Source organism: Austrofundulus limnaeus, unplaced genomic scaffold (assembly GCF_001266775.1).
Source record: "Austrofundulus limnaeus strain Quisiro unplaced genomic scaffold, Austrofundulus_limnaeus-1.0 Scaffold99, whole genome shotgun sequence".
NCBI classification, from domain to species: domain Eukaryota; kingdom Metazoa; phylum Chordata; class Actinopteri; order Cyprinodontiformes; family Rivulidae; genus Austrofundulus; species Austrofundulus limnaeus.
The window spans coordinates 1,025,019-1,036,677 of NW_013952501.1; the positions used below are offsets into that span (position 1 = coordinate 1,025,019).

Consider the following 11,659-nt stretch of genomic DNA (forward strand, 5'->3'; position numbering starts at 1 on the left):
TGTCACATCTGCTGTTGTCACTGATGCTTTTACTCACACACACACACACACACACACACACACACACACACACACACACAAAGAGAAATCACACAAAGAGGAGAAGCTTGATAAATGCACCAATCCTGAACTGAAAATCGAGCAGCAGTTCTGTCAAAACGGACTCATCCCCGGTGCGGTGCGCACGAGGAGGCAGGGTCCTGGGTGTCCAGACAGAGCCGCTCCACACCTGACTGAGTGCGCCTGCCTGGAGAGGCGGGACCGTGACCCGGTTCGACGAAAAAAAAAAAAAAAAAAAAGAGTGCAAACTGTCTGTCAGCCACCGTTCGCTCGGTAACGCCACCGATCATGTCTGACTGCAGGAGGCAGTGGAACCGGGAGGACGAGCTCCCGGTCTACCTGGCGGGGCCCATCACGACCGGACCGAACCAGCGGAAGAGCTACGGAATGTTCAGCTCAGTGGAGGGGGCGTTCGACAGCAAGACCATAGACTTCGACAGCTACGCAGTGGGGAGGAAAGGGAGCCGCACCCCGAGGAGCGGGAGCCGGGAGAGGGTACTGGACACCGGTGACCCGAAAGGGAAGACGCCCGGCGAGGCCCGAGAGGGACCCGAGAGCAACTCGGCCCAGGAGACAAACGGTGCTCGAACCGGTGCGGAAGTCAGCTTCGCACCGGAGAAGGAAGACCTGGATGGGCAGGTACAGGACGGGTGAAATGTGCGCTTTTTATCCGCTCTAAAATAAACAGGCCGACAGTAAACACATGCGGCTGGAACGATTTATTTTGACATGATGCAAATGCTTTAAAATTTTATTTAAGGGCAATAAATGTTTTCTTATCTGTAATTTATTGTGGGGCAAAGTTTCAGCTTAAATTATAAATTGTGCTGCAATGCCGTTCCTATTGTTTGAATTTATGAATGTAGGCCAGAATAAATGACCGAGCCGAGCTTCTGTGGTGCTGAAATGAACAGCGACACTGCTGTGTTTGAGGCGTTTGTGTGCGCGTCTTTTTTTTTTTACGTCCTCCGTGAACGCCTCAAGCTGTCTGCGCACGCACACGTTCGTCTTTGATGTGTGTGTGGCGCGCGCCCAACGCAGGCCAAGCCGCCCGCACCGCACCGCACGGCACCGCACGGTGGCGGCTTCTTCGTTCCTCCGCCTCCGAAACGCCGACAGAAAAAAAAAAGCCAAATATCCCGGTTGTTGTTGTTGTTGTTGGTGGTGAGGGGGGAAGTAAGGGGGACTCCTCAACCCGCCTCTGAGTGGACCGCCGCCGGGTGGGTGGAGGGACAGCGAGACGGAGGGAGCATGTCTGGGGCCGGCTATCAGGGGAATAACTGCATCCCCCATCAGACGGTGAGAGAGGCAAATCCCTGCCGCGAGGCGGAAAGGGGATTAAACTCTTAGTGACTGACAGGGAGCAGAAGGCCTTTTCGTGTTTCAGGTCGCTTCTTTGTGAATCTGTAGCTCCAAGATAAAAAAAGGTGTCAGTTCTGTTTGTGTCTCTGCGGGTCGCGGACAGTGCGCGTGCACAAATCAACTCAGGGGCGCGATGAGTTTAAATAAAGTCTATTGTTACACAAGTGTCTTTCCCTTTAGCCTAATCCGCTTTTTAACATTTTTAAAGAAAGACTGGCACCATGTGGATGATGATAACTGGTTGCCATGGAAACCTTGCATCTTCTCCAATGTTGTTGCTATGCATCCTCCATGGTGGGTGTGGACTAATTAAAGTGACTTTAAAAAAAAAAAACAACAACACTGCCCTGTGTTGAACTAATACAGTTTTAGTAAAGAAAGACAAGCAGAGCTGTGCAGCTTTTCTGTCTGTGAATTGCATGATTATGCAACATGTCAACATGTCAGCTCTTCTTCCTCTCCTCCCTGACAGAGTGAACGGCTGCTGATCAAAGGAGGGCGAGTGGTCAACGATGACCAGTCTTTCTATGCTGACGTCTACATCGAGGATGGGCTCATCAAGTAGGTGGCGTTGGTGGAGATGCCGAGTGCTCAGTCTTGTATAAAGTACCACTGAGTGATATTTGAGTAAAAGTACAAGTATCTTATCATAAAATTACTTTGGTAAAAGTTAAAGTCTCATCTAAGTAAATTACTTGAGTAAAAAGTATCTGATATTTTTTGCGCTTAAGTATCAAAAGTAAATTTCTGACATAAAATGTACTTATTAAAAGTAAAAGTATTGAATAAAAATGAGTGGTTAGATTTTCCAAAATTATATTTATTGGGAGGTGGCCTCCCTCAAAAATGTTTTTCTAAATGACTATTAAAATATTAATACTAAAAAAAATTAGGATGCACTGTTTCAAGTATATACTGTATATATTTAAATAAATATACCACACATCTTCAGGCTACATAGGTCTGATCTGTCCTGCTGGAGTGTGACATATGTGTCATGCAGCTGTGATGGTTTGTGTACAAACTAATACGGTGTAAAAATGTTATATCTATATTTATGTCTCATTCAACCACAGTTACATTCACTCTATCCAGGAGGCACAGTTTATCTTTACAGTATTTCTTTTAATAACAATATGAATAAAAACAAGCAAAAATGAACTAAAAGTAACGACTTTATACTTTTTGCCCTTTTTAAAAAAATGTAAGGAGTAGAAGTAAAACGTAGGCTGAAACATAATTACTCAAGTAAAGTGCAGATACCCAAAAATTCTACTTAATACAGTAAAGAAGTATTTGTACTTAGTTACTTTACAACTCTGCGAGTGCTGCAGGGGTGTTTATGACAATTTTCAAAATTAAATTTGGGAAAAGTGGGGGATATTTAGCAAAATGTACATTAAAAACAAAATGCAATGATTTGCAAATCTTTTCAGCTTTAATTTTCTTCACAATGGATCATAGTGGCCTAAAGTTTGAGGATGTAATGGTTTAGACTAAAGCCTGTGTGTCCTTGTCCTTGGCAGGCAGGTCGGGGAGAATCTGCTTGTTCCAGGTGGGATCAAGGTGATCGAAGCCAATGGGCGCATGGTAATCCCAGGGGGGATCGATGCCAACACGTGCCTGATGAAGCCGTACCTCGGCATGCAGCCGGTTGATGACTTCCTGCAGGGCACCAAGGCAGCTCTTGCTGGAGGCACCACCATGATCAGTGAGCACTCAAACACTTTAATGACACATGCAAGTTTTGAAAAGCCATGCTCCATCTGATCCCGACCTTTACCTGCCGCCCAGTTGACCACGTGACCCCCCAGCCGGGGGATAGTCTGCTGGAGGCGTTCGAGCGCTGGCAGGAAGCGGCAGATAAAAAGGCTTGCTGTGATTACTCCCTGCACGTAGACGTCCCCCAGTGGAACGAGACCGCTAAGGACGAGTTGGAGATGCTGGTGCAGGACAAAGGTACGCTCGTTTTTAGCTATTTTCTACGTAACATTTCAGAAAAGTGCTGATATTCTTCTCTGAATTCTCAATTTGGACACATTTCTGAAGAACGTCAGGGAGAGCTTTAGAAGCCATTGTTGAATCCTCTTACAGTCAACAGAGGAGATTTATTCTTTTCATCAAAATGCTGCTGTGGTGGCAGTGCTTGTAATGAGTTTAAAGTAAAAACAGTTTTCTTTTTGCCCAGCTGCAAAATACAGGAACAATCCAGCTACTAATTACCAGTCATAGAAACTGTCCGCGAAATTGGATTACAGTAAATTTGGTTTCAAACAGATGATGTCTCTTATCACCCTGTCACGATGAACATATTCGTATTCCCTTTGTTTTTAGGTGTCAACTCCTTTCAAGTGCACATGGCTTATAAAGATGTATACCAGATGACCGACTCTCAGGTGGTTTATAATCAGTGATGTCACTGATTGCTGCAGAATTCCTCCTCTTGAGAATCTGTGACCGTCTGTTCCTTCCTCTCACTCAGTCTCTGTTTTTCTGCAGCTCTATGAGGCGTTTTCCTTCCTGAAGCAGCTGGGGGCCGTGGTCTTAGTTCATGCTGAAAACGGAGACCTGATCGCACAGGTGAGCGATGCAGCCTCCTGCCTTCATCCCCACCGTTCAACCTTCACAGCTGCTGAGAACTATTCGAATATATGGTTGGTGCTGATGAGGATGCTGATAAAAGCAGGCGGCGATGATGAGAAGTGTCACTTATGGTCATGGTAATAAGACTTACAGGGGCAGTTAGGTCAGAAATGTTAACCTAAGTGAGAATAAATCTGAGTATTAAATGATTATAGGAGCACCATTGAATTATAATGACACGCTCCAACATAATCATTTTATTGGAACTTCATAGACAAAGAAGTGGAGACTGAACAAGTGAAATAATCCTATGGAAATAGTGCTGCAGAGCGATATTAGGAGAAAAAAAAAAGCATTTTTGCAAGTATTGTTTGATGCTGAGAGAGGTTGTTGGGAATGAAAATATAATTCTAATATGTTTGGTTTAGGAGCAGAGAAAAATCCTTGGAATGGGAATTACCGGCCCTGAAGGCCATCCTCTGAGTCGCCCCGAAGAGGTAATCTTTTTTTCTTTCTAAATGTAGCTTCTTTAATAATTTGTCTGACATAAAAAAAAAATTCCATGTAGTTGGAAGCAGAGGGGGTGTTCCGTGCCATCACTCTGGGGAACCGTGTGAACTGTCCCATCTACATCACAAAGGTGATGAGCAGGAGCGCCGCTGACACCATCACTCAGGCTCGGAGGAAAGGTAAACCTCTCCTCCCCGATGTTCACGCTCAGGTTTTTCCAGTTTCCTTGTTTTCCATCAGCTTGTTTCGATTCTGAAAATGACAACCCAGCTGTCATCCTGCAGGCTCTGTTGTTTTTGGGGAGCCAATCACAGCGAGTTTGGCAACTGACGGCTCTCACTACTGGAGCAAAAACTGGGCCAAGGCCGCTGCTTATGTGACCTCTCCACCTCTGAGTCCTGACCCCACAACCCCAGACCATCTCCACACGCTGCTGGCCTGGTGAGCTTTTACTTACACATGACACATTTTAAAAAGTGGTTCAGTGTGTAAAATCAGTGTTTTATTGCAAGAAGGTAGATTACATCTGCGGGTGGACATGTTTAAAATGTTTTAAATGTAATAAAAGGTGTAGCATTCCTTGAAGGAATACATATGGCCCAGCACATTCATGCAAAAGACACAATCTCCTTTGGTATGCTTGTTTGTCTTTGTGTCTATGGTGTATAATGATGTGATTGTGATGCTATAATTCTGAGTGTTTTATGTGCTGCAGAACAGGAACCTGCTGTAAAACAGCAATTATGCTGAGTCAGGCTTGATTTTTAGTAATCTTTTCCTGTTAAATCAATAAATCAAATCAAATCAAATCAAGTCAATCCTTATTCCAGCAGTTAATGTTTGAATCACAGATCTCTCTCAATCTGTTATTGTTCAAAATACATTATGTGTAGGCGATCAGTCTCAGACATAACTACACAAAGATTCAGCTCAGTTTCTATAAAATTGACTTGTTTCTAGCCATTTCTTTGTTCACTAAGTTTGATTAGTTATGGCAGCCATCTTGAATTGGGAAGACTTCAAATGTTAAAGAGTTGCAGCTGTTTCTAATTATTTTTGGAGAGTTTCATTTAAATCGGTCCACTGATTCACGAGATATTTTGCTAACAGACAGACTCACAAATCCGCACACAGATGCAGAAGTACATTCAAAAACATAAGGACCTGTTTTCTTGCTTTTTTTGGTGGCAGGCAATAATTAAAGCCGCATTTACAGAGTGCTTTGCTTAACTCTAACATCAGTGCAGTGCTGAAAATAAATCACCTGGATGGCAGGAAAGGAGATGTCTGCAGAGATCCAAGTGTTGCCGTTTGCTTTTGCACATAAACCTGTAGTTATAGAAGAAATGTCAGATCAGCCTCAGTGAAAAAGACAAATGGATGTTGGGGGGGAAGGTGAAAGCGAATGTGGAAAGAGAGAAACAACAAACAAGACGAGGTGATGAAGGATTGTAAACATAATGAATTAAGTTAGAAACTAATCTACATTATAACAGTTAGTTAGGATATAATCTAGTAACACTTTAATAGTTAGGAAGAAGATGGTGGCTTCCACCTCAGACATATGCACGCCCACCAGCTGCACGCTTTCCACTGTCCTCGATTCCATAAATAGCACATGGACCTGGAATAAGTTATCATCTGTTGCTGTGGTTACAGAGTTCCTCCCTCCTCTTCCTCTTCCTTGTCTCTGCTCTTCCTCACTTTGTTGGGAACTTCACGCCGGCCGGTGTTAAAACTGCCGCTGGCTTTCAGCCTCCCCTTCGCTGACAGAGGGTTTATTTTAATCACCTTCACAGATATGAGCGCTTTCAGTGAGGCTCATCGCTGCCATCATCAGCAGTCTCTCTTTGCATTAGGGTGATGATCACCCTGCTGAGAATAATCACTGTAATTAATGAGTGAATCATAGGCCTGGTGTCTGACATTTTGATAAACATAGCTCTTCATCAGCGGCGTTTATAGTCTCGTTCCTGGTAAGAGGTTAAATGAATGCTTGCGCTGCTGGTATTTTAATACGGCAGTTTATCTTTATGTATTTATTAATGGAAGCTCCAGGCAGCAGCACTGCAGCTGCGGTGCACCACTCTGACTCCTTCAGCTGGCTGCTTTGAAGCATCAAACCTCTACATGACATGCACTTTAAATCACAGGCTCAACGAGGACACCTGGTGGCCGATTCTATAAATCTCCTTGTCTTTTCAGTAGGATTCAGCACTTCAACTGATTCTAAGGGCCATAATGTTTTTTTTCTTTCTCTTTTTTATCTTCTAAACGTAGCACAAAAAGTAAAGAAATTTATGTATGGTGGATTATTTCTTTCAGTACCCCCCAGGGTGTACTTGAAGCTCCAAACAAGAGTCAACAGCAACAGCAAAATAAGCTATTTGGCAGAGAAGATTTGGCTAATTTTTCATGTGCACATACTCAGCTCTCCTGTGCATTTCACAAATGCATGTTCCTTACAAATGTGGCACCATTTAAAAGGGGCTTTTTCAACAGTATGATATTTACTTCAAGAAACATTGTTACAACAAAGAAATAATCTATCAAACACAAATTCCCTTACTTTTTATGCTAAATACAGTATATATAGATTCACATTAGTCTGTCAGCAAACTACAGCTCTGTCACTTCTCAACATTAGATGATCTTAGTTTAAAACTCTGGCATTAGATGTAGCGGATGACATACTTACCTTCAAGAAATGCATGACCTTCTTTTGCTTTCTTTCTGATTTTGCCCCCTGCAGTTAAAAACAGGTCAGTGACTGCATTGTCCCTGTGTTTCTTGTAAATAGCGGTGACCTGCAGGTGGTGGGCAGCTCTCACTGCGCCTACAGCACTTCTCAGAAAGCAATCGGTAAAGAAGACTTCACCTTAATCCCCGAGGGAACCAACGGCGTGGAGGAGAGAATGGGTTTCGTCTGGGACAAGGCTGTGGTGAGCACTCACAGCATGCGTGCGTGTGTGTGTGTGTGTGTGTGTGTGTGTGTCTGTGTGTCCGTTACTAATATTGACTTCTTGGTTTGTCAGGCCACGGGGAAGATGGACGAGAACCAGTTTGTTGCTGTCACGTCAACCAATGCAGCAAAAATCTTTAATCTCTACCCACGCAAGGGTCGCATCGCTGTGGGCTCTGACGCTGATGTGGTCATCTGGGACCCCGACAGTGTCAAAACTATCACTGCCAAACTCCAGCAATCGGTGAGACCGGAAAGGAAAGAGGGCAGAGGGAAAAGAGAATATGATTAGATGGAGGAGAGGATTTGTACATTACGTCTGGAGAATCAGGGAATCATTATTTTTGCAATTCTGTGAGCCAAATGAAAGCTAACTAATAACTAGACATGGGTTTTTACAATGTAAAAACAAGTGTGCATTGCCATGTAGCATGTCATTGCAGCATGGCTTTGCCTGCAGCATTGGACTTGCAGAATGAAATGTGGCCAAGTTCAAATGTGTTTTCTACCAACTTGTGCTTGTCAAGTCAGCAGGTGTCTGTAATGAGCATAATTGTGTAACAATATGAAGTTTGTAGAGATTTTTTGTTAAAGTCACTGTAGCTGGGTTTTGAACCCTGCTCTCCCAGTTAACTATGAGACCACTGGAGCTGTGGCAGAGGGCACTGCCAGGGTTTGGTTTGTATGTGTGCAGAAAGAGGCCACATTGCCAATGCAATTGTTGACACTAAACTGCAATATATTACAGCAATAGAGCAATATTAGGACAATATTATAGTAAAACATCAAAATACAATCATATTAGTATTGTAACCACTGAACTATTGAGATTAAATATTATTAAACCATGGTTCAGTACTGAGTAGATACAGCATGGGGCAGTATTGGACCAATACAAGGTTCCATTGACTCTCATTATAAATTATTAAACATTAATATTTCAAAAACTATAAGTTGTACAGGCACCAAAAGGCATAGCCGTCATTTGGCACAGGAGCTTTACAGATATAAATTACAATGGCAGCTCTAGGACAAAGTATGCAGGAGGAGAAGTGTGCCAAAGTGGAGATGACTTGGATGGGAAACGAATCACAATAGTGTGCATTGCATTGGCAATGCACACTCATTACAAGATGTCAACTGATATGTTTTTATAAAAATGAGCGCAACAGATTTTTTGACAGCAGAGAAATGTTTTCATTATGTGGAATGATCCTTGGAGCCTTGAAGAGAAGCTCTGATTACTTTGTTTTAGAGTTGCAGCAAATATTTCACAAACAGAAAGATTAAAAAAATGCTTGACAAGGTGACTCTACTGATAAATGCAGCTTGAATGAACTTCTTTTGTAAAATTAAAATGCTATATTTTATATTCAGAACACAATCAGAGGGTAAATTATGCCTGGGTTGATTTGATTCAATGCAGTTTTTGATGTTTTTAAGCTGTTCAGATTCTGGATCCCCTTCATCCCCACTCCACACACAACCACCACCACCATTCTGTTCAGCCATCTTGAATTCATCCCTCTCCACCTTCTCGTTTTGCCCCATCTAAGCCCCGTAACAAAACGGCTTCTCAAATCAAAGAGCTCTGTCTTTTTGTCCCATTGCCTAATCCTCCCCTCCCTTTTCTTGCCTTTGTCTTGAATCTTCTCCCTCTCGACACAGGCTGCAGAATACAACATCTTCGAGGGTCTGGAGTGCCGTGGTGGTCCAGCGCTGGTGTTGAGTCAAGGTCGGATAGTTTACGAAGGAAACAAGCTGCAGGTCCAGCAGGGAACTGGCAGATTTATTCCACGCAAGCCCTTCCCCGACTACGCTTATCAACGTGTCAAAGTCAGAAATCAGGTGGGACTTGTGGACAAGTCTAAAAATCACTTCTGGAGCAAACAAAATTACATGATTCAAAGGGTTTCTCTTAAAACAATTTTGTGGTAAATCCTTTGGATAAATCATTCTTATTTACTTTTATTTCCGCAATCTTAAGAACTCGTTTGACTAATGAGCTAATCTGATCAAATCTGAGACTTTAGTCAACCTACTGACAAAACATCTCTTCAATTTATTTAAAAGATGCTCAAATTCAGCCTTTGTTTCCACAGAACGTGACAACTTGAATGTAAACAAGCCTACAAGCTTCTGAACAATGAAACCTTTTCTTGTTCTGTGTCTGCTCAGGTAGAGAACAAACAGGGTGTCACTCGTGGGGCGTATGACGGCCCCGTGTATGACGTTCCCTTGAACCCCAAATACCTCACTCCTGCCCCGTCAGCCAAAACGTCCCCCACGTCTCACCAACCACCTCCAGTTCGCAATCTGCACCAGTCCAACTTCAGCCTTTCAGGTAACAGGAAGGAGACACTTTAGAACTAAAAAGAATGTTGCACTAAAGAACTATTTTGGTCCAAAATGTGACTTTTGTCTTTATCTCCCAGGAGCTCAGATTGACGACAACATCCCTCGTAGGTCAGGACATCGCATTGTAGCGCCCCCCGGCGGTCGCTCCAACATCACCAGCCTCGGCTAAACTGTGCAAACTTTTAGCTCTTGTGGGGTTTTTACACTTTGAGAGAGTATATGTGTATGAGTGGCGTGAATGAATACCATTGTATGTTGGTAGTATGAAACGTGATGCACTCTTTGATGACCGCTAGCTTTAATCAGTTTGGCATGGTCATTCCTACGGTGAAGGATCAGGGCAACTCAGGAAGAAAACCACAGGAGAGAGGTTTTTTTGTGTCCCAGATTTTATTTTAAAGTTGCTATTTAGAGATAATAGCTGAAATATTATTGTTGCAAAAAAAAAACATATATTCAGTTATCTTTCACTCTGCATGTTGTTCTGATTGCTCCCCACAACAAGCAAGCTCACATGAAAGATTTGACAAATTTTCCTGCACTGGATGTCTTTCCTGATGCACCCTGGGCTTGAACCCCCAGCCCAAGGTTTAGGAGAGCATAGCACCAATCTACTGCAATTTTAACATTGTGACTAAAATGTTGAAACTGGGAAACAAACATAAGAAAAATCCTCCTTGTTGTTTTTTTTTCCTGAGTGACCCTGGTCACATTAAGATTTATGCTTCTAGTTGAAAAAAAAAAGTGTGATTAACAATCAGCTAAAACAATCCTAAACTTCTAACAACCAAACTCAACCTGAAGGGTTTGTTCTTCCTCCTGAGCATGATTTTCCTCCTCACTCTTCTTCACGTCAGTTCAGACACGGTGCTACTTTTCTGCCATCTGGTGGACAGATACAAAAGGACAAATTTATGCTTCTGGCTTCAGCATTTTAGCAGTACTGATTTTATTATGTTGCGGATAGATCAGTTGCACATGTTGCATGGACAAATATTTAAACGGTGCACTAACTGTAGACAATTGTTGGACTAACCAAGCACATAAAACTGCACCTAAAGCACATTTATATCAAACAGCACAAAAATAGGCACACATGCTTTGCAATATTTAACAAATTCCACATATATTTTCAACACATTAATGCATCATGATGTTACTGCAACTGCAATAAAAGCTTTGTGAGTGTTCTACACCAGATTCTATATGCAAATGTGTCATTAATCTCTAAAATGTGACAGTAGAGGGTTAGCTGAATGAAAAGTACTTTAGAATTCAGTTTTAGATCAGTGTCACAGCGTTTGTCCTAATTTGTTGTCACCTTCAGGAATCTATCTTAACGTGGCAAAACACTGAGCTTGCTGCTGTAAAGCTGCTTCAGCTCCCACCAATGCAAAATGAAACTCTACTTTTTATCATTTTCTTGTGTTTTTGTCCCTTATCAAACTAAATCTAGTTGTTTCTTTTTTATTTTCTTACATTTAATGTTTCTGTACTGCTCTACTTTCTGTGCTGTGTTCTGGTGTCTCCAGTGGATTCACTAATTATTAATAAAGACTCGACTTGTCAAAAACAGTATAGAAAGAAAAGCTTTCTTGTGGGGTTAATTTTTACTACATTTTATAATATTCGTTGGTGTTAATAGTAATTTGGATACTTAAGTCTATTCTTGCGCAATCTTTTTTCCTGGCACAAAAAAACGTGCATAATTTTGCCCAAATGTTAGGAATCAAGGAGATAAGTTGTAGGTTTTTTTTTTTTGTGCTTTTTAAGCTCATTTGGCTGTGGCATCCAACTTTAAGTTAATGAGTTGTGTGTATGTGT

At 42.2% G+C, this 11,659-nt stretch overlaps 1 protein-coding gene across 2 annotated transcripts; it reads left to right on the plus strand.

Moving 5' to 3' along the window:
• Positions 1-48: 48 nt before the first annotated feature.
• On the plus strand, positions 49-11,424 carry crmp1 (collapsin response mediator protein 1). 2 transcript variants are annotated; one of them, XM_014013276.1, is made up of 14 exons: positions 49-699; positions 1,895-1,983; positions 2,949-3,133; positions 3,217-3,381; positions 3,757-3,818; positions 3,922-4,002; positions 4,434-4,502; positions 4,574-4,694; positions 4,800-4,956; positions 7,316-7,457; positions 7,551-7,721; positions 9,146-9,325; positions 9,656-9,821; positions 9,913-11,424. In XM_014013276.1, the coding sequence occupies exons 1-14, from the start codon at positions 349-351 to the stop codon at positions 10,002-10,004; spliced, it is 2,031 nt and encodes a 676-aa protein (XP_013868730.1). In that variant the 5' UTR covers positions 49-348; the 3' UTR covers positions 10,005-11,424. The 2 variants fall into 2 exon arrangements, with proteins under 2 accessions (XP_013868730.1, XP_013868732.1); XM_014013278.1 differs by lacking the exon at positions 49-699 and adding an exon at positions 1,171-1,359.
• Positions 11,425-11,659: the final 235 nt, after the last annotated feature.

Bases quoted from the DNA above. Each gene is read 5' to 3' on its own strand.
- crmp1 (XM_014013276.1), top strand. From the start codon at position 349: ATGTCTGACTGCAGGAGGCAGTGGAACCGGGAGGACGAGCTCCCGGTC. The intron at 7,458-7,550 runs GTGAGCACTCAC...TTGGTTTGTCAG, and splicing joins TCGTCTGGGACAAGGCTGTG to GCCACGGGGAAGATGGACGA. The intron at 7,722-9,145 runs GTGAGACCGGAA...CTCTCGACACAG, and splicing joins CTGCCAAACTCCAGCAATCG to GCTGCAGAATACAACATCTT.